The sequence below is a fragment of the Ictidomys tridecemlineatus genome, chromosome 1 (genome assembly GCF_052094955.1).
Source record: "Ictidomys tridecemlineatus isolate mIctTri1 chromosome 1, mIctTri1.hap1, whole genome shotgun sequence".
In the NCBI taxonomy this organism is placed as follows: Eukaryota; Metazoa; Chordata; class Mammalia; order Rodentia; family Sciuridae; genus Ictidomys; species Ictidomys tridecemlineatus.
This window is the reverse complement of record NC_135477.1, coordinates 77839935-77863332: the sequence shown is the minus strand read 5'-3', so window position 1 is coordinate 77863332 and position 23398 is coordinate 77839935. Positions and strand designations below refer to the sequence as shown.

At 34.1% G+C, this 23398-nt stretch overlaps 1 protein-coding gene and 1 pseudogene across 3 annotated transcripts in view; one reads left to right on the top strand and one right to left on the bottom strand.

Moving 5' to 3' along the window:
- Bms1 (BMS1 ribosome biogenesis factor) overlaps positions 1-23398 on the top strand; it is a 51993-nt gene that overhangs the window by 3276 nt on the left and 25319 nt on the right. For all 3 annotated transcript variants that reach the window (XM_013362459.4, XM_005334397.5, XM_040272014.2), the window contains exons 4-13: positions 203-282; positions 2581-2769; positions 3341-3483; positions 3583-3704; positions 4107-4300; positions 4965-5104; positions 7576-8333; positions 8550-8651; positions 9517-9668; positions 14046-14127. In XM_013362459.4, the coding sequence (XP_013217913.2) occupies positions 203-282; positions 2581-2769; positions 3341-3483; positions 3583-3704; positions 4107-4300; positions 4965-5104; positions 7576-8333; positions 8550-8651; positions 9517-9668; positions 14046-14127 (1962 nt within the window). The remainder of the gene's footprint in view (positions 1-202; positions 283-2580; positions 2770-3340; positions 3484-3582; positions 3705-4106; positions 4301-4964; positions 5105-7575; positions 8334-8549; positions 8652-9516; positions 9669-14045; positions 14128-23398) is intronic.
- Positions 19031-19619, bottom strand: LOC101970572 (protein-L-histidine N-pros-methyltransferase pseudogene; annotated as a pseudogene).

Genomic DNA, 23398 nt, shown 5'->3' with positions numbered 1-23398 from the left:
TTAAAGAGAGAACATGACAAATCAAGGTGGGATGTATTTTATTTTGCCAGTTTTCTCACATAAAAATGAACTTCTAGCATATTCTTATAAATGTACTTGTTATATTAATGGATATAGTTAAAGCATGATAATTAGTTAGTGAACTAGTAAATTACCTTTTCAGGATTTTTTAAAAGTAATATGTTCATTTTTTTGCTTATAGGTAAAAAACGCAGACTCACCATTATTGAATGTGGGTGTGACATTAACATGATGATTGATCTGGCCAAAGTAGCGGATCTGGTAAGTTAATAGGGGCAGCCTGGGTTTCTGATGAAGACTTACAAAAAATGTCATAAACTATTTATGCCATGTTGAAAGGGAGAATATTTTGTGATTATTAAAAAGAGTAAATGTGATTGAATTAATAATTGTTATTCTAATTATTACTAATAATTGTAATTATTGCTAATAATTGTTATGATAAAAATGATATGCACTTGATTAAATGCATTTTAAGATCTAAAAGCAAACCACAGAATGGGGGAAACTTTTAATGAACATAGCCAATAAAAGCTCATTAGTGTAAATATAAGTGTGTATGTGTGTGTACTTTTGTTCTTAGTGTTAGTGTTAGACCTTTGTTCTTAGTGATTATGGTAACATAAGTACATGGATTGCCCTAATGCAGTGGTCATAGTTTATTAATGGAAAAACTAGACATTAATAAGAATGTGGAAAACCAGCTTCATTTGTATCTGGAAAGTGATAATGTTCACTATTTATGATACTCTGTTGACTGTCTTATAAACTAGCATGATAGGATGACATGACTGTTACTTTCTCCCCCCCCCCCCCAATTCAGCTCTTTCTGGAGAATTGTTTATTGACAAAGATACAGATTTTGTCCTTTCCCCTAGGAAGACTCCTAAAATAATATTAAATACGAGTAATACAGATTTTTAAAACCAGGCCATTTTAATTTCAGAAAATTAAATAGCATCCCCATTTTGAACATGTAATGCTACCAGTAGTAAAAATAAATATTTATTATCAACACAAAGTAGTATAAATTTACTAAACCTTGTGTTTTGACATGATTGAATTAGTACTTTCCTAATTAAACATGCCTATTAAAAAAGAAGCCTTTTGTGTAAAACTTGTTAGGATTTTTTAAAAGGATCACACATTTGGTAAAATATTCAAAAGTGTACTATAGGATACAAACATTCATATTTTCTCTTTCTTGGCTCTGTCTCTGGTATCTTAGTTTACCTCAGAAGAGTATCTTTCCAGATACATTTAAACACATGTGTAACCTTTTATAAACAAAAATGGTAGTTTATTACATAAATTACCCTGTGCTTTGCTTCTTCATATAATGTATGTGGATGTATATAATCAGTAACTTTTATAGCTCAACCTTATTCTTTTTAATGTAGTATTCCTTTTATGGATGTACCATAATTTAACCTGGGACTTATGTTGATTATTCCACTCTGGGTTGTCAGAAAGCTTCCTAAGTCATGTGGAAAAGGCCTACATAATACATGGATTTGTGTATGAACATGCATATGTGGATATTGGGGGTGTAATATAGACTTAGTTCATGCAGATGGCAGCTGAGCGACTGTTTGCTACCTTGTCTTCCTGATTTTACAACCAACTACTTGTCTTTTGGTACACTGTGGTGTCAAATGAGTGTCAGGATGATTTGATAGCCATCCTACCCATCTTTGCCTTGTTCCATTGTCATTGGAGAAGTCTTCTTGCAGACTCTAGTCTGGTGTGTGCAGTGGCTGTGTGCTTGCTCACAACACTTAGTAACCTGCCTTTGTGTGATTTGTGCACACAAAGATAAGCCTTGTGAATGTTAGGCACATCCCATACCACTGAGCTATACCCCCTTACCTGTTTATGTTTTTTGATATTTTTAGATAGCTACAAAAAGATGAGAATAAAATAGAGTCAATTTATCAATTGAAAAAAAAATGATTTCTGAGTAATTGAATGATACCAGTTAACATGCAAGATAGAACTTTTCTGTTTCATACTTCCTAGCCAAAAAAAAAAAAAAAAGGTTGATTTTTTTTTTTTTTTTTTTTCCCCCTATGAGACAATTGAAGCTGTTATCATTTTGCCCACTTTTTGGATGTTAAAGACAAGTGTTTGGCTTCCTTACAAAAAATTTCATTTCTTGAAGTCAGGATTTTTATAAAAGGGCCAAATTTGGCACAACTTTTTCTGAGTTCTTTCTCATAATTTGGATTTTTGAGATGTAAATTTACGTCCTGACAGGTGTATGCAGTCAGAGGGTGCTTTCACGGTCAGAGTGCTTCCTAAGGGCCACTGAGTTGAGTCTAGTGCAGAAATCACATTTTCCTGCAAAGGGCTAAGGACTGTGTATTTCATACAACTGCTATGGCTGCTGTTTAACTCTGCAGTTGCAGTGCAAAAGCAACCGTAGATGGTATGTAGATGAATTAACGTGGCTATGTTTCAGTGGCACTTTAGTTACATCAACAGGTGATGGACTGAATTTGGCTTGTGGGCTATGTTTTGCTTACCCCTGCTTTGAGAAATTTTATGTTCTGTTTTTAGGTCCTCATGCTTATAGATGCCAGCTTTGGGTTTGAAATGGAAACATTTGAGTTTCTGAACATCTGTCAAGTACATGGCTTTCCTAAAATTATGGGCGTTCTTACCCACTTAGACTCCTTCAAGCATAATAAGCAACTGAAGAAGACAAAGAAGCGATTAAAACACAGATTCTGGACAGAAGTCTACCCGGTAGGAAGAGAAATTATTTGAATTAATCCTTTTAAAATATAATGAAGGGACATTAGTAAACATCTTTATAGGCTTGGCTTCCTGAGTATCCTTTATGCATCTGTACTCAGTCCCTGGAATATTTCCCTTCAGAGAATCTTTAATCTGGGTCCCTTATCATATTTCATTTGTCTCTGTTATCTGCCATAACAAGTAGTGTCTGTCTTATTTATGGGGTCATCATTTAAAGCACAGTAGAAGTTTTCCCTAATGAAGGACTAGGGACTGCAACTTTTGTCTTCCTTCTGTGACTCTTTAGTCATAGAATCCTTTTTCTGCCTGGGAGTCTCATTGTCCTCTTTTTGCCATGCCCAGATAGATGCCACTACTTGACTGGAGAGCAGTCTCTTCCTACGTATCCCTTATACAACAAGTCCTGAAGAAGCCCAGGCAGGCTCGGCAAGCATGAGGATACTGGATTGCCAGTGGTCTGCCTTCTCAGGATTTTGTCTTATTTAGGGCCTTTATTTTGGCACCATATTGACCAGAATTTAACTGAAATTTTATTTTCATATTTTTTTTTAATATTTAGGGTGCGAAACTGTTCTATCTTTCTGGAATGGTACATGGAGAATACCAGAACCAAGAGATTCACAATCTGGGCCGTTTTATTACAGTTATGAAGTTTAGGCCTCTCACATGGCAAACTTCTCATCCTTATATCTTGGCAGACAGGTAAAAATAAATGTAGACTTTTTTCCCCAGTCCGTGTAATTTAAAGCTAAAAAGGTTAGTAAAACAAAACTGTAATAGTGCTTAGTTTTATTTTTCTAGGATGGAAGATTTGACAAACCCTGAAGATATCCGAACAAACATCAAATGTGACCGAAAGGTGTCTCTTTATGGTTATTTACGAGGAGCACACTTGAAAAATAAAAGCCAAGTTCACATGCCAGGTATCCTCTTTCTTGTAAAACACTATATTGTAGAACTCTTGAGATGACTTCATTTCTCATGAAAATTGAAAAATGTCCAAACAATTCTGAGCTACTTTGCCATAACCTGGGTATGCGTCAGCTAGCAAATGTGTTAGTGGATGCTGGTGTCATCTAACTAGAAAGGTACATTCTACTATTGAATAATGCCCTTTACAGAATCCTAAGCCTTTAGACTATGGGACTTTTTTTTTTTTTTTTTTAAATGGTTCTAGGGCTCGAATCTAAGGCCAAATGCATGCTGGGGAAGCATTCTACCACTGAGCCATATCCCTAGCCCCAGTCTGTGGGATGTTTTTACTTTAAGTTAATACTGGTTGATTTCTAGTCAGCTGAAGTCACTTCCTGGGTTCTTTCTTCTAGGTGTAGGAGATTTTGCTGTGAGTGATGTCAGTTTCCTCCCAGATCCCTGTGCTCTTCCTGAACAGCAGAAGAAGCGCTGTTTAAATGAAAAGGAGAAGCTGGTTTATGCACCTCTTTCTGGAGTTGGGGGTGTGCTATATGACAAAGATGCTGTCTATGTTGACCTTGGTGGCAGCCATGGTTTTCAAGCATTGGTAAGAGGAGTCTTTACTCTGAACTCTTTCATTCTTTCTGAGCTGCTTTTTTTATGATAGTAATTAATGTATTTTGTTTTTATTTGTTGAAGCTTCTTCTCCTTATCCACACTTGTAATAAAGGTCCAAATGCATATTTTAAATATGTAGAAGAACATCAGGCAGTTTCAGTTTACCAACCAGAAAGGAAGAATCCAGCGTGGCACCTCTATACAAACAAATGTGTTTTTCCTCTCTTTTTGGTGTTTTTCTCTTTCAGAATGATCTGGTTCTGTTTTTTTGAGATTTTATTTTTAGATTCAAAATGGGATTTTTGTTGGGTTAAGATAGTGCTTTCAGCCAGGCCTGGTGGCACAAACCTGTAATCCCAGGGAAGGCTAAGACAGGAGGATTGCAAGTTCTAAGCCAGCCTTAGCAAAAAGTAAGGTACTAAACTCAGTGAGACCCTGTCTCTAAATAAAATACAAATAATAGTACTGGGGATGTCGCTCAGAGGTTGAGTGACCCTGAGTTAAACCTCTAGTGTTCCCCCCGTCCTCCCACCCCAAGCAAATTAAGAACAGTGCTTCAGAAGGACCTACGGTAACTATTTAGATGATATACTCTATGAACTTAGAAAATTTTAATGAAGGTGGGAATTAATTTCAAGTGTTATCTTTGACAGGAGGAGGCAGGACCCACCAGTGAATTGGTTCAAAGTCTTATCACCACACATTCCACTATTGATGCCAAGATGGCTTTAAGCAAAGTGACACTTTTTTCTGATTCTAAACCTCTGGGGTCAGAGGAAATAGATAAACAAGGGTAAGCCTGCTTTTTCTAGTTTTAATTATAACAATTATATTACCCATCATTCTGCAATCATAACAGTTTTTGTTTTGGTGAGATTCAATCCAGGTTATTTTGTTTTGCTTTGTATGTGTGTGGTTTTTCAGGTATAAGACATCACATGGAAGTATTTTCTCAAAATGAAATTCAGGATTTATTTTCAACAGAAAGAATCAGAATACTCATGAAATACCACAAAATCTTTTCTGTAGTTTTCTTTTAGAGACCTGAGTTCACTTAGCTTTCTTTTGGTGACTAAAATTCTAGAGCAGAATCAGGGAGCTTATTCATGTGCTATTCAGAGCCACACAGTTTGTCTCTGAATGTTTTGCTTATGTTGCATTTTATCTTTGTAAATGAGGTCGCCTAATGTTATGGCTCATTTGAATTATTCTTTAGACCCGGTAAGGAATTTATATACCTTCAAATATAGTGGGTATTTGTTAAACATTGGTTTTGTTGTATTGATTTATGCCTTTAATTAATCTGAAAGTGATTTGAGATTATCTAGTATATTATTTGTTCTAGTGTATATAACTATTTAGCATCTATTAATACCTGGCAGATTAAAAAGTGTTCACTAAGCCAATTTGGAAAGCAGTATGGAGATTCCTTGGAAAGCTGGAAATGGAACCACCATTTGACCCAGCTATTCCCATTCTCGGACTATACCCAAAAGACCTAAAAAGAGCATACTACAGGGACACAGCCACATCAATGTTTATAGCAGCACAATTCACAATGCTAGAATGTGGAACCAACCTAGATGCCCTTCAATAGATGAATAGATTAAAAAATGTGGCATTTATACACAATGGAATATTACTCAGCACTGAAAAATAACAAGATCATGGCATTTGCAGGCAAATGGATGGCATTAGAGCGGATTATGCTAAGTGAAGTTAGCCAATCCCTAAAAAACAAATGCCGAATGTCTTCTCTGATATTAGGGGGCTGACTCAAAATGGGATAGGGAGGAAGAGCATGAGAAGACTACCACTAAATAGGGAAGAGAGATGGGAGGGAAAAAGAGGGAGAAGGGGAGTTGCAAGGAAGATGGAAGGAGAACCTCATTGTTACACAGAATACATATATGATGTTATGATGAGAAAAAGAAAGAAAAAGTGTGTCACATTAGATTGGATAGAGAGAAAGGATGGGAGAGGAGGGGAGGAGTAGGTGGGATAGTAAGGGCAGCAGAATAGACTATGATTGATGTATGTACATTCCATGTATGTATTATATGTCAAAATACATTCTGCTGTCATGTATGACTAAAAAAAATAAAAATAAATCGTATGGTTAAAAAAAAAGTTCACTAAAACATCTTTGTTATTATCTGTTGTAATTAGCTGTTTTCATTTTTGTGTATTATTTTTGTCATCCATGTTTGTATGGGTGCTGTTTTTTAGCATATAGTTATAATACATGTAAATTTTTATTTCTATATCCCAAATATTTCCTTGTTTATATAGTCTTGGTATAGTCATCGTTTTGTTACTATTGGTGTATTTTGACTTACTTATGGTGTGATTTAAATTGGTGTTTATTCATAGTTTTATATGTAGTACTACATTAAATAGCTTCATATAGTTTTTATTTTATTCAGTGGTTTTAGCATGTTAATGATTCTGTACCAGTTACAGCATAGGTCACTTGAAAATGGCAATTTTCTTAATCTGTTATTCTTTTACATATATTTGCTGACATTCTTTAACAAAAAGCTTTTACTTCTTACTTTATTTCACTGTCACTGTTGATTAATGAACTCTTGTTTTCATTTCATGTGCTACTGTTTTATTGCTGTCATTATTCTTTCCAGTGCCTATGTTATTAATAGATTAGATCACAGGAGCATTCAGTCTGTCTCTGCTGTCCTTTTGGCACATCCCGATTAGTCTTTGAGCGTGTCTTGCTTTCTGATACAAAAAGATGAACTAGGCTAATTTTGTTCTCCTTGGACCTGGAGTCAGCTATTTCCTTAAGGAGCATCTGTATCTCACTTAGAAATATATCAGTCTTTCAAAAGATCTACTAAATACTAACTTCTGTTTGAACACATTTTCTAAAAATTTAAATAAATACATATATATATGTGTGTGTTATAACAATTTAATAAAATTTAGTTTGTACATATAATTACATGTTATATTGTGTGTGTGTGTGTGTATATATATGTATGTATGTATATATACACACATACAGGTTTAAAAAGGTTATCTCTTTTTTCCTTCCATAAGTTCTTTATAAGTGTGTTGTTAGAAAACTGTTCATGAGTTTGTTTATTAGCTATTCCAATGTTTATCAAATCATTTTTTCCTATGCTGTCATCTTAAACTTTTCCTTATCATTTTATATTTATTTGTATTTTTATTGGCTTTCTTATCATTTCTAGATTAGTCAATTACTGTACAAATTGTTATTTTGTATTTACTTGGTAATTATAGGCTGTGGATGCCAAAAGAGGAAAAGCAAATGGATTTGAAGACTGGTCGAGTGCGTCGCAAAGCTGTTTTTGGAGATAAAGAAGATGAGTCTGGAGATAGTGATGATGAAGATGATGAAATGTCTGAAAGTGACAGGTCAGAGAATGGCTCTGGTGATAGTGAAACAGAAGAGGAGAAAGATGATACTGAAATGACTAAGTACATGACTATTAAGGGTATCAAAAGGCAGAAACTTGAGCAGGAGGAAGACAGTGAGGTGGATTTGCCAGCATTTGCTGATAGTGATGATGACCTTGAGAGGAGCTCAGGGGAAGAAGGGGAAGCAGAGGAAGCTGATGAAAGCAGTGAAGAAGACTCTTCTGCAGAAGAAGAGAGAGATGTTTTAGAATCGAAGGCTGTTGGAGAAGGTGGTGAAGCAAGACTATTGCCAGATACTCATTGCAATGACCATTTGACTCTAGAGAAGTCTTCACCAATTAAAAAAGCAGCCCTCACCACTTCTGATTCTGGTCATTGCACAGCTGAAGAGGCCTTTCCTTCTGAAGATGTATCTGAAGAAAGCTCCTTACTCAGTTCAGAGGAGGAAAACCCAGAAAATGGAGGGGCTGTTAGGGAAAAGCTTGGAAAACCTTTGCAAGTGGGCAGTGAGCAGAAACTGGAGTCTGAGAACATAATTGATGAGACCAGTGATATTGAAGATTTACTTAAAGAGGATGATGATTACAAGGAAGAAAATAACTATTCCATTGAAACATCAGGTAAATAACTGTTCCATGATAACTTCAAATATGCTTAAATTTAATTGCTTTTTGAGACTTGGCACTTAAAATTGTTGCTGTCAGTAGAATAATAATACTGTTTGGAGATTTTGTTAACTGTTTAGATGTTATGGGTTTTAGAATGAATGAGTTGTGAACTTGAAGCAGCAAGGACGAGTATACAGATGTAACTGGATATTGACATTGACCTTTTAGGTGCCCTAAAGTGGAAGGAAGACCTTTCCAGGAAGGCAGCAGAGGCCTTTCTAAGGCAGCAACAAGCAACACCAAACCTTCGAAAACTTATTTATGGGGCAGGTAAGGAACTGTGATTCAGAGCTACAATGTTTTATTTTCTTAGATTATTTCTGAAGTGAGGATAAGGGAATTGGTCCATAATTCTTGGCTGTCACATTTTATATTTGGCAGATGTTTTTAATAATTACCTCATGAAGACCACAAACTGGTCATACAAAATAGATTGATAGGTTTGCCATAAAAATTATATTGGGGATACAGTCCATTTTATCATTTTATAAAGTGCTTCATGAGAAGTTTTGTGTAGAATATAATGCCAGGTAAATATTTCTGCCAGTAATTTTTTTTTCCTTAGACTGAGAATCTTATGTAATGCATTCTGTTCTTCCTTTTGCCCTTCTTTTCTGATTGTGTTTTGTTAAACTTGTATGTTATTTTTGGAAAAAATAGTGCAGAAACAAATATAAAGTGGTGAGATTTACATTGTGCTTCCCCATTGCTACATGATTGGACATTGGGCTTGGAGTATTGAATTGGAGAGTTGGTGTTTACTGAGTTTGATTAGTGACTAGAAACTCAACATTCCTCCCCAAAACTCTTCCATAATAATTTAAAGCTCGCCTTTAATTTCCTTTCTTTTCTCCAACCCCCCTAGTATTCCCACTCCTCAGTGGTCTGTTTGCTGCTGCCTTGTAGGAGAGAAGAGTTCTCCAAATGTGGAGTGTGGTGGTTTCCTGGGCTTTTCTTCATTTGTGACTGTCCTGCTCTTGGTAGCTGATTGACTCAGGGCCACCACCATACCTACCATAAACAGGGATTCCCAGTTCCCTGATTTCTGAGATGTGTGTCCTAACTGGTTGAAGATTCTGAGTCCTCTAGAGGTGAAGTATTTGTTCTTACCTTTTCCTCTTGGTGGTCTCTTTAGTAACACAGGATAATGAAGTTGAAGATACCCGAGAAGAGCTTGGAGGGTTGTTTCGTGTCAGCCAGCCTGACAGAGGGTGTAAACATAAGGCTGATTCTTTGGACTGTTCCAAATTTCTTGTGGAGGCACCCCATGATTGGGATTTAGAGGAGGTAAGGCTGAGTAATTATGTTTAATTTAGGAAAGAATTAGGATTACTTAAGGTATAGCTGGGTGGCAGATCACTTGCCTAGCATCTGTGAGGCCCTGGTTTGATTTCTAACACCACACACACACATACACACACACACACACACACAACCAGTAAAACAAAACAAATTATAATGAAAGAATAAGGAATTTGTCCTAGAAGAGCATTATCTGATTTTAGTATTGCTTATCTATTGTTGGCATCTTACTTTTATGAGTTAAAACAGGTCATTTTTTAAAATATTATAGTGGATATTTTATACATTCTGAGTGATTACATAAGTACTGAATTTAGTTAATGTTTGTCATAGAGAAAAGGAAAATGTTCGCTTACAGTGTGAATAGTAACATTACTCTTTCTTTGAAGCACTGTATACAAATTTTTATACATTTGAAATATTTTGTGTCTTATGAGGATATACTTAGTGTTCTAAGTTTACATTTATGGTTTTTGCTCTGTGAAATTGATGAATGTTCTTCCCCCAGTTCACCTGTTAGTATTCTTCTGTATCAATTTATAGGAAACCCAGAGAAGAGAGCTTGATTGAGTACACACAGGAAAGCAGTGCAATCCAGAATCTGTGAAATTCTACATATCAGTTACTTGGTGTCTTCAACAGATAAAATGTAAGGAAAAAGATGGGATGAGGGAGAATTGCAGATTGAGAGATTCAAATGACAGATAAAAACATCACTAAAAATGAAGTGAAGCTATACTGCAGTGTTTACTGATGCAAACTTTGAGGATGAAATTATGAAGAAAAGGAAATAATCACAAGTCTGGATGTGGTTTCTTCCACAAAAGGAAGGAGACTATGTATCACAGGGCTGGAATTATACTGGAATTTATTTGGTTCTCAAACTTACAAAGGCTTAAATCTCAGATTCCCCCTGGCCCCCACCTTATTCTCTCTTTTTTGGAATGTTTTTTAGATCTTCCCAAGGCTGGCTTCCTATCATTCAGTTTGATTGTTGTTGTTTTTTATTTTTTTAAATCAGTTTTTAGAATGATTCTCCAAAGGTGATTATTTTAAAAATTTAATGTTAAGAAGTCATGGTCTTACAAAGAGTTGGTGTGCTTCCATTCTATTGTACCTGTTATCTTTACTGATGATCATACCTTTAATTAAGTAAAAATTTAAACTTAATTAAGTTTAGTTTAAATAGTCAACATTGTTATAGGCAAAGCATCTAGAAATTTGATAGGATTTAGGTTTGATTTGCTTAAATGTCACCTCTCATATTACTGTATTTATTAAATATCACTGAATGAAATTTTGTTTAACCAATTTTTAATGGTAAAACTTAATAGAGATTGAAAAAAGCATGTAAAAATATTGTTTAACAGTGAATTCTTAGAATGTGAGTACTCCTGTGGCCACCACTTGGGTCAAGAAATCAAGTTTTGCTGCTCTCCAGTATGACTACCCCTGTTGTATTCTCCTTCCTTTTGTGGAGGGAATCACATCCAGACTCACAATTTTTTCTTTTCTTCCAATTTCATCCTCAAAGTTTGCATCACTAAACATAGTTTAGTTTCACTTGGTTTTTAGTGTTGTTTTTATCTGTCATTTAAATCTCAATCTGTGATCCTTCTGCCTTCCATGACTTATTTTCTTTACATTTTATTTGTTGAAGAAGCCATGTGTTGATATTCAAAGAATTTCTCATTCTGGATTTTGTGGATTGTATTTATTGCATCCCTCTGTGCACTTAATCAGGCTCTCCTCCTCTGGGTTTTCAGTAAATCATATCATTAAGAACTTTCTGTCATGATTGAAATGCTCTGTGCATGACTGTCCAGTGTGTCTACTTGTGGCTATCCAGCACTTTAAATGTGGCTACTGAGTAGAAGAATGTAGAAGAATTATATTTTTGTGTTCAATCCTTTTTCTTCTTCTTCTTCTTCTTCTTCTTCCTCTTCCTCTTCCTCTTCCTCTTCCTCTTCCTCTTCTTCTTCTTCGCTGTAGATTGAACCCAGAGGCCTCATGCATGCTAGACAAGTGTTACACTTTTGAGCTACATCCCCAGCCTTTTTAATTAAGTAAAAGATTAATTATTTTTTTAAAGAGAGAGAGAGAGAGAGAATTTTAATATTTATTTTTTTTTTTAGTTTTCAGCAGACACAACATCCTTGTTTGTATGTGGTGCTGAGGATAGAACCCGGGCCGCACACATGCCAGGCGAGCGTGCTACCGCTTAAGCCACATCCCCAGCCCCTAAAAGATTAAATTTAATGAAGACTAAACTTAGTTAGATGAGTTTAAATAGCTACATGGTTATAGCTACCTTAAAGACAAAATAGTCTATAAATTTGACAGAATTTAAGTTTTTATTTTTTGGTAGCCCCATTTCCTATCTGGTAACATTTTTTTCATTAGAAAGCAAAGTCTGGCTGGCTTTTTCTCCTTGATGTTAGCAGTGTAGTGCCTAGGACCATTAATTACTTAAGGCTGTGATATGGAGATTCAGTTATTTCTCTTTACTAGCTGGAATACTTATATAAAGAAAGACTGACCCTTACCTACTATTGGGTTACCTGTTTTTAAAATGCTTGCTTTTTTGTTGTTTTGTTTTTGTTGATCAATTTTTAGAGTGATTCTCCAAAGGTAATTTTTTTCTTTTTTTTTGTGTGTGTGTGGGAGGGGTTAATGGGAATTGAACTCAGGGGCATTTTACCATAGAGCTCATCTCAACCTTTTTTATTTTTTATTTTGAGGCTAAAGCTGACCTTGAACTTGTGGTCCTCCTTTGTAAGCCTCCTGAGTCATTGGGATTACAGGCATGCACTACTGGGCCTGGCAACTTGTATTTATTTATTTATTTTTTAATATTATTAAGTCATAAATTTAAATATAGTTGATGTGCTTCATTCTTTATTGATGTTCATATTTATACTCTTTGTGACCCATGGAAGACTCTTAATATTGGCTTTATATTTAACATGCTCTTAGTTTTCTTAGTTGGTCTCTTTGCTTTTTGATGGGTCCAGTATTTTGTTCATTTCTGATGCCAGATGTGTAATCAACCATAAGTGATAATTTATTTTAGTAGAAAATAGTATTTTAACATAACAACCTATCTCATCATAAAAAAGCTTATTACTGTGAGTTGGTCATTGTTTCAAGGTCATCCCAGTGGCTAGAGCTAGAATTCATACAAATATTTTCAGTTCGTGTTAGGACTGCATCTTATGTCTGTATCCATTGTCCACTGGAGAATTATCTCCTGGCTGAGTCTGAAGATGATAAAATTTAAAAATCATATCATTATTCATTTGATTTGTCCCTTATTGCACACAAAACAATGTCAGAATAGTATCACATTACTATTAATACGATTATAGAAAAATATTCTTCCTCTCATATATTCACTTCTCTTTCAAAAGTGTATGAGCTATTTACATGCCTACCAGCAGTGTTTGTGAGTTCTGATTTAGTCAAATCATCACCAATGCTTGTTATTATCTATGTTTTTGAGTATAGCCATCTTCGAAGGTGCAAAGAGGTATCTCACTGTTGTATTGATTTACCAGATAGCTAATTAGGTCAAACATTATTTCAAGTGCCTATTGGCCATTTGTGTATATACTTTGAAGAAATAATCTGTTGGTGGGTTTTGTTTTGTTTTTGGTACTAGGAATTGAACCCAGAGGCGCTCAACCACTTCAATCACTGAGCCTCATTCCCAGTCTTGACCCGCAGTGTGCCCTTTTTTTTGAATTTTTTTGAAACAAGATTTCTCTAAATTGCTTAGGGCCTTACTGAGTTGTGGAGGCTGGCACTTGTGATTATCCTGCCTCAGTCTCCCAAGCCACTGCAATTCCAGGTGTACATCAGTATGACTGGCTTGTTCATATTTTGGCCTATTTTTAATATTGGGTTGTTAATTGAAATAATTGTTTATATATTCTGGATACCAGTCATTTATCAGATATATGATCTGCAAATATTTTCTCCCATTCTATAAGAATTATGTTTTTAGACAAAGTAACTTTGTGGTAACAAATAGCAAGACCAACTTTGTAAAATGTTCTCACTGCATTGCCTTAGAAACATTAGTACACTTTGCAAATTAAAACTGTAAATATCAGTTGCTTATGAGGTCAGTAGACTAATAGTACTTACCCTTTCTGCTGTTTACTGTTGTAACCTTTGTGTTTTACCTCTTTGGTTATATTGTCAATGTCAAAAGTAATCTTACAGACCCACTTAGATGAGAATATCCATGAAAGTACTTTTAAGTATTTAAAAGCAAGTTGTTGCCTAGTGTTTCTCAACAGCAGTTGTTTTGTTGAGTGATTAGAACACATCAACTAAGTGCTGTCTTTTTTATATAAGGTAATGAACAGTATTAAAGATTGCTTTGTGACCGGGAAGTGGGAAGAGGATAAAGATGCAGCCAAGATATTAGCAGATGATGGTAAGTAAGGGCTTCATTTTTTTTAATGTCTTAAATTATAGTCAAGTTGAAAATAATAGTTGTGAATGCATTGGGGTACACTCCCAGAAGTTATGGGTGATACACTGGTTTTTCCTTTCATGATGATTTTCTTTTCTCCCCTTGGTTAATCAGTTTGTTAGTTATGGACCCTAAAGAAAAGTGAAGAATTTTCTGTCAATTTTATTAAAAGTAGATTTTTGTGTATGAAATATGTAACATTTATATTTGTCTTTTGATCATTTGGAAAATTTAGAATAAAAAGTACCTGTCAGTACCAAAGGAATACATGCTACTCTAGAATTCCACTAACCTTAAAAAAACTTTTTAACCTTCTGAGATGTTTCCATCTAGTCATTTAAGAATTATAGAATTTTGTGTGTGTGTGTGTGTGTGTGTGTGTGTAAACTTTAATTATAAATATACATAATAAGTTTTACCATTAAATGTTTTCAAAGGTTTCATTTTTATGAAATGATACTTTTATCCAAGTCAATTTTGTTGACATTCAGCAATTTTGTACATTGTCCATACTGTAAAGAACTCTGCACTGGATATCTTCAAATTAACTCTTGGTTCATGTTTTGTTTTCGTAAGATAGATTCATAAATGTTAGAATTGATTTGTTTTTATGGATCACAGTTACAAATTGATTTTTAGAAAGTCATTCTTATTTATGTGTCTGAGCAGTACATCTTAGTAGTTATTTTACTGCTTTCATTAAGCGCCGAATAGCATCTATAAAAATTTTTGTTAAATTCGGTTTCTTAAATTTTTAACTAACATTTCTTTGATTACTTATAAGTAAGCATTTTTGTTTAATGAACTCTTTATATTTTTACTGATTTATAATACTCTTCACTTATTTCAAATTATTTTGTTTATTGTCAGTTAATTTTAAAATTTTGTTTAATGTTAAAATAAATTTATTTCAAAATATAATATAGTTAAATCTATTAGTCTTTTGGGAGGGAAATTATTTTCATTAACTCATTAAGTCCCAAGTTTTGAATTCTGTGACTGTTTCAGTAAAATTGATAGGTTCATTAAAATAGGTTGGAAATCATAATCTACAACTTATGTATACTATAAATATAATGTTGCTATATTATCAAATTATGTAACTATACCTATAATATTATATGATTGTGTATTATATAAAATAAGGTATATAAGTTTTTATACGTGTTCTACATGGAGACAGTGGGACAAAATGGGTTATTATCAACAGAAAATCTTTTTGTATTACTGCACTAACTGAGACAGTTCAGCAGCTTTCCATTGCTAAAAAAGACTTATGTGACCCAAAATGATAGTGCTTTCAAATTTGCAGTACATTTCAGGAAAAAGATGCAAAATGGCAATATCAATATAGGCTGCCATCCAGCCTGAGGTCTTCAGAGGCCAGATGCAGTATCATTTGTCCCTCCTTTGAAAGTTGTAATTGGACACAATTTCTTTGAACACAAAAAGTCATGGTGGGACTTCTATTTGCACTGATCAGAGGTCCTTGCCTTGAAAAAATTTTAGCAAAATAGCTCAGGCTAATTAATTTCAGATCTTTGGAAAGAGCCCTCACAGCACAATTACTGAAGTACTTAAATCTTGTATGACTGACCCTAGAATTGGATTTATAGTTGCATTTTGTACATTTAACTGGAACTCAGATAAGGATCAACTTAAATTTTATTTGCAGATCATGATTCTCTATTACTGTTGGGAATCACGTGGGTTCATGGTGTGTTCTTAAATTCGGTATGTGTATGTCTAAGGCCAGTTATTTCGGCAGTCTCTTCTCTTTTATTGACCTCTTTATTCTTCTGTTCCTATTTTCTCCATTAAATATCTTTATTATACCTTTGGAAATCTAATAAGGCAATTTGCTTCATTTTATAAATTGCCTTAACATTCACAATCTTTAGTTCAAGTAAATTAATTTTTATTTAATTTTTATGTTTTTGTCAAATAAAAATAGCAACATAGAAAAGTCAAAGTAATGGTATAATAAACACAGGCGCCTACTACCTAGATTCAGCAATCATTAATTTATTTTTGCTATATGTGCTTTTGGTTCTTGTGTACGTGATTTTCTAAAACATTTAAAAACACAGCGAATCAAGAACTCTGAGGCACCCTGGGGTATATTCTATAGCTATAATATCTTATCTATGTAGAAAATTAATTATAATAATGACCTATCATGTAATTTAAGCCATATTCAGGTTTTCCCAGTTAATCCCAAATGTTTTTAAATCTTCTTCTTTCCCTCTTAGTCTCTGATTAGGTTGTGCATAACATTTTGCTATTGTCTCCTTAGTCTTTTAATCTATATCAGGTGCTCACAGAATCTGGCTTACAGGCTAAATCCAGCTACCACCAAATAGATAACCTGCATACTGAGAATGGATTTTATATTTTGGGGGGCTAAAAAAATTCCCAAATAATATTTTATGACAGCCATATTATGAAATTCAATCTTCATGAATAAAGTTGTATTGGAACACAATCACATGTATTTGTTAGTAGCAGTTGAATGGTTACAGTAGGGACTATATAGCCATTAAGCCTAAAATATTTACTCTGATTGTTCATAGAAAAAAAAACTTTGGTAACACCTGAGCTAGAGCAATACCCTAACTGCCCACCTATCCTTTTATAATGACAGTTGACTTGGAAGAGAAGCATTCCATTGTCTTGGGAAGTGGCCCTAATTCTAGATCAGTTTTCTTAATAGTGCCATTCAACTTGTTCTTTCTTTCTTAGAATGCCTGTGAACTACATGTTAGAATTCAAGCCTTGATTAGATTCAGGTTAAGCATTTCTGGCAGATGAGCATATATATGTATCTAGAACGTGTTCTTAGAGGTTAATTTTATATAATTCTGGTTTTTAGTGTCTTCTATGATCGTTAGTTTATTTTATGGTTGTAATTTTTTGTTTATTTTTTAACATTTTCATAAGTTATTTGTGATTTTTTTCAATTCTTTTATTTTCTTCATAATTAGAAAATGAAGTCCAACTTTTAGTTGTATTACTTAGTTTGGGGATTAGAAAATTTTTTTTTGTTTTTGTTAAACAGCACACTTTTAAAAAATTGAAATATAACTTAATGTTCAGTTGAGTGAAATTTGACAGTTTTGTATATGCCTATACATACCCCCTGAAGCAAGCTAAGAAAATATCTATTGCCTCAGAAAGTTTGCCTGTATATGTTGATAGTTAACAGTCCAACCCTTGCCCCTGGGAATCTCTTATGGATTTATCCTCACAGATTTGTTTTGCCTGATTTTTTTTTTTTTTTTGCTTCATACAAATACATCAGACAGTATATATTCTACGTAAATCAACTTTATTGAGATATATGTTTCATAAAAGTAGAATATGTTGGTATTAACAATGTAGTTTTGTTAGCTTGAATAAAGATGCCTACATACCATTATTAAAATTAAGAAACATTTTCATCACCACACAAATCACTTTTATGTCTCTTATAGTCAGTCTCTACCATCCATACCACCACCAGCCCCAAAGCAACCAGTAATCTCTAGATTAAGGTTGTCTTTTTAGAATTACATAACAAAGCATACTATTATCTGTTTGATTCTTGAGCCTTAGCATAATGTTTTTGAGATTTACTCATTGTAATTTGTTTTTCTTATTGCTAAGTAGAATTCTGTTAACATGACTATGCCATAATTGCTTAAGCATTTTCTTTTAATGGTCTTTTAGGTTTGAGGCTGTTATTAAGAACATGATTATATTATAATTATACTAATATATAAGATAAATTATGATTTTAAATCTATTTTAATACACATATGTCAGTTTCATTGAAATATTTGCAGAATTGAAAACTTGGTATTCAATAAGTTAAGGCTGCTCTGAACATTTGTATATAGGTCTTTTAGTAAAAGCTAGTTTTATTTCAACTTGATAAATATTTAGGAGTGGAATGCTTGGCCATAAGATAAATGGATGCACAACTTTATAAGAAAATGCATCTGACTCCACTTTTATTGTTTGCTGACAGCTTTTAAGCACCCCTTCCAATTCTGAACCATGCCTGGATAAGCCCATAAAGAAAGCCCAGTGCTTCCTTTTTGGCACCAGCAAGAAATTCAAACCATTTATATCTGCTGCTCCCCTAAAACTCCACTCTAAAATCACCATTAAAACCCTAAGATATTCTGCTTTCCTCCCAGCTCTTCCAAGCCATGTTTGAACTAATTTAGTAAATTTGCCCTGCTTTCCTTAGAAAAATCACATCTTGAGTTGTAAATTTCCCTATACTCCTCCTTGCTACAGGTGTGCCGTCATCATTCTCAACATACAAACCAAAATAATGTTATTGAGCATCTTTTGTGTGCTTTTTAGCCATTTGAATATCTTATTTTGTGAGATGTGCTCTCAAGTCTTTTTTCTTTTCATCTCCAAAAAAAGTTTATTAGTATGATTAAAAATATTTTCTCGAATAACAAAGAGTTTCTAAACATGAAAGAATATCAGTGGCTATACCTTACAATCAATATTTTGAATTGAATGAACAGCTTTATTGCCAGTCTTCATTTTATTAAAAACAATCCATTTATTGGCTCCATGAAGTCATGACTATTTCTTTGTTTGGGAGTGAATCCCAACTGCAATTAAGTATAAAACATATCTTCCATCATAACTGGAGTGTGACCTATATTTAGAGTTGGGTTTTTGTTTTTTAGAAACATTCCTTTTACACACTACAAAAAAAATAATTAGTATTTTTACTTTTCAACTTCCTACATGATATTTAGAATGGTAGTCCTCAAAGGTCCTTCCATCACATAATTGTGAACCCTCTTCTGAAGGGTAGATCCTGGGGGTAACTCTGAAGATTTTGGCCTCCAGAAGTCTAAACTGGTTTGAGTACAAAGACAGCATCATTTAAAACATACTAGTCATTATACATGTCACCTTTGCATAGGTATGGAAGTCTGGTGAAATCTTCAATGACAAAACGAGCTTTTCTGAACACCTCAGGCAGGTTTTCACTTGTTCTTCCCAATTCTTTCCCTTGATTTCCAAACTTTCTGATGGTTTCTCCTACCTGCCACTGTTTTCCGCATAGAGATGAAAGGGCAGGACCTAGTCAAGGATGACTGTGCCTCAGTTGACTCTAAGATACTTCTGATACCTTTAAAAAAGTTGGGCTGATCACTGCAGTCTGGCAAATTCAAGCAGCGATGACAAATTACAGGAACCCTGTATTCTATCATTCTTTGAGTCTAAGCACTCTATTTCTTCTTCTGAAGCGGCTGTATCATAGTTTCAGAGAGTTCCATGGCATAGATTTCTTCAAAATGAGGGCTCATGATTTTTGTGACTTCTCCCTCTCCCATATCTAAATCAAGAAGTCTGTGGGTTTTCCAGTCTGGATTAGTTGATTTTTTTCTTTTTATTTTCCTGTTTTCAATTTTGTTGATGTCTGCTCTTAGCTTCATTAGTTCTGTTCTGCTTGTTTTAGATTTATTTTGCATTTTTAATTTTATTAAATTATTGGTTTGAAACTTTTTATTTTAAAATTTTAGTTAGTAACACACATTCATTGTGTGCTAATGTGTGAAAGCGTTCACTGTGGCATTTCTACACATGCATATGTTGTACTTTGATATGTCTACCCTCCCTTCTCGGCCTCCCCCCTGCCTTCTATTTGATCTCCCTCCCAATGCCTAACAGGACCTTTTCTTTGTTTTTACTTTTTTTAGCTTCTACCTTTGACAAAATTATGCAATACTTTTCTATGTCAGGCTTATTTTGCTTAATGCGGTGTCTTATAGTTTCATTCTTTTTTCTGCAAATGACAGGATTCTTCGTAGCTGAATAATACTCTATTGTGTATGTGTTTTGTGTGTATGTGTATATATATGTCCACATATACACACCATATTTTTCTTTATGCGTTTGTCTTCCGACAGGCACCTAGACTGATTCCATGCGTAGGCTATTGTGAATTGTGCTGCAATAAACATAGGTATGTAGGTATCTCTTGTATGCTGACATCATTTTCTTCAGATACATATGTAGGGTTGATATAGCATGATCATAGGGTAGTTCTCTTTTTAGATTTTGAGGAAACTATACAGTTTTCCATAGTGGCTGTACTAATTTAAATTCCCACTAACAGTATAAAAGGCTCTGTTTTCCGTTTTCTCTACATCCTTGCCAGCATTTGTCTTTTTGCTTGGCTTTCTTTTTTTTTTTTGTACTAGGGATTGAACCCAGGGCACTTAACCACTGATTCATTTCCCATTTCCCAGCCCTTTTTATTTTTTATTTTGAGACGGAGCCTCACTAAGTTGCATAGTGCCTTGCTAAATTGCTGAGTTTGGCTTTGAACTCGTGATCCTTCTGCCTCAGTCTCCCAAGCCACTGGGATTACATGCATGCACCACTACACCCTGCTTAATATCATTCTAACTGGAGTGAATCTACACTAGATGGAATTGCATGTAGTTTTTGTTAGTTTTGGTACCAGGGACTTAACCCAAGGGCACTTTATCACTGAACCATATCCCCAACTTTCTTTATTCCGACAGAGTCTTGCTAAGTTGCTTAGGGCCTCACTGAATTGCTGAGGTGACTTCAAACTTGTGATCTTCCTCCCTCAACCTCCAGAGCCACTGGGATCACAGGCATTTACCACAGTGCCTGGCTCAGTATAGTTTTGATTTGCATTTCCCTGTTGGGCTTTTGGGGTTTTTTGTTATTGGTAGTTTTTACTACATTGGCCATTATGTACTTTCTCTTTTATAAAGTGTCTATTTGGATCATTTGCCAGTTTAATTGGATTGTTTTTTGTTGTTGCTGGTGAGTATTTTGAGTTCTTTTTTTATATTTTTTATGCCATCTTTTGTTTTTTTATTTTTATTTTTTTTTATACATGACAGTAGAATGCATTTTGATAGAATATACATACATAGAGTGTAACTTATTCTATTTAGATTCCCAGTCTTGTGGTTGTACATGATGTGGAGTTATCCACATCATGTATACAAATACAAGGCTAGGAAAGTTACAACCAATTAATTCTATTGCCTTTCCTTGGTTTCCCTTTGTCTAATCTAATAGACCTCTATTCTTCCCTTCCACACCCTTTTCTTGCTATAGGTTAGCATCCACAAATCAGAACATTTGGCCTTTGGTTTTTTGGGATTGGCTTATTTCACTTAGCATGATATTCTCCAGCTCTATCCATTTATCGGCAAAGGCCATAATTTCATTCTTAGTTAGGGCCAAGTGGTATTCCATTGTATATATATATAATTTTCTTTATCCATACATTCATTGAAGGATACCTAGGTTGTTTCCATATCTTGGCTATCGTGAGTTGAACTGCTATAAACATGGATGTGGCTGCATCACAGTAGAATGCTGATATAGAAATACAGTTAATTTATTGGTATTGATTTTAAACTCTGCTACTTTGATGAATTCATTTATGAGTCCTAGGAGCTTTTTAGTAGAGTTTTTTGGTCTTCTAAATATAGAATCATCATGGGCAAATAGAGACAGTTTAAGCTCTTCTTTTCCCATTCATATCCCTTTAATTTCTTTCTTTTGTCTGATTGTTCTGGTTAGGGTTCCACAACTGTGTTGAACAGGAATATTGAAAGAGGGCATCCCTGTCTTGTTCCAATTTTTAAAAGGAATGCTTTCAGTTTTTCTCCATTTAGAATGATGTTCACCTTGGGTTAGCATAGATAGCTTTTACAATATATGTTCCTACTATCTATAGTTTTTTAGTGTTTTGAGTATGAATAGATGCTGAATTTTGTCAGATGCTTTTTCTGTGTCTGTTGAGATACATGTGATTCTTGTCTTAAAAGTCTAATGATTTGGTGAATTATGTTTATTGATTTCCATATGTTGACCTAACCTTGCATCCCTGGGATAAACTCCACTCGATCATGGTGCACTATTTTTTTAAATATGTTTTTGTGTGTCATTTGCCAGTATTTTATTGAAAATTTTTTGCATGAGTGTTCATCAGGGGTATTGTTTTGAGGTTTTCTTTCCTGGATGAGTCTTTGCCTGGTTTTGGTATCAAGGTGATACTAGCTTCATCGAATGAGTGTGGAAGGGTTCCTTCCTTTTCTATTTCATGGAATAATTGGAGGAACATTCATGTAAGTTCTTCTTTGAAGGTCTTGTAGAACTCAGCTGAGAATCCATCTGGTCCTGGGCTTTTCTTTTTTGTAAGCTTCTGATGGCATCTTTTTTTAGTTGTCAACAAGCCTTTGTTTCATTTATATGTGGTGCTAAGAATTGAACCCAGTGCCTCATACATGCTAGGCAAGTGCTCTGCCACTGAGCCACAATCCATCCCCTTCTGATGGCATCTTCAATTTTATTACTTAAAATTGATCTGTTTAAATTTTCTATATCTCCTTGTTTCAATTTGGGTAGTTATATGTCTCTAGAAATTTGTCAGTGTCTTCAAGATTTTCTGTTTTATTGGAGTATAGATTTTCAAAGTAATTTCTCATTATTGTCTGTATTTCAGTTATATCCATGGTGATATTTCCTTTTTCATCATGAATTTTAGTAATTTGGGTTTTCTCTTTTTCTTTGTTAGTTTGGCTAAGGATTTATCAAATTTTTTCCTTTTCTTAAAGAACCAACTTTTTGTTTAATCAATTTTTGTTTGTTTGTTTGTTTTAATTTCATTAATTTTAGCTCTGGTTTTTATTATTTCTTGCCTTCTACTGGTTTTGGTGCTGGTTTGTTCTTTTTTCTAGGGCTTTAAGATGTAAAATTAGGTTATTTCGTGATTTTTCTCTTCTTGTAATGAATGAGCTCAATGCAGTTAACTTTCACCTTAGAATTTCCTTCATAGTGTCCCAGAGATTTTGATATGTTTTTTTTGCTATTCTCATTGACATTTAAGCATTTTTTTATTTCATCCTTGATTTCTTCAACAATCCTTTGGTCATTCTGTAGTGTGTTATTTAGTCTCCAGGTGTTGAAGTACCTTCTATTTCTTATTTTATTTTTAATTTCTAATTTCATTCCATTATGATTGGATAGAATGCAAGGTATTACCTCTGATTTTTTTGTATTTGCTAAGCATTACTTTGTGAACTAAGATATGGTTTATTTTAGAGAGTGTTCCATGTGCTGTTGAAAAGAAAGTATATTCATTTGTTGATGAAATAGTCTCTCTATATCTTTTAAGTCTAAATTATTAATTGTATTGTTTAGTTCTTTAGCTTCTTTATTT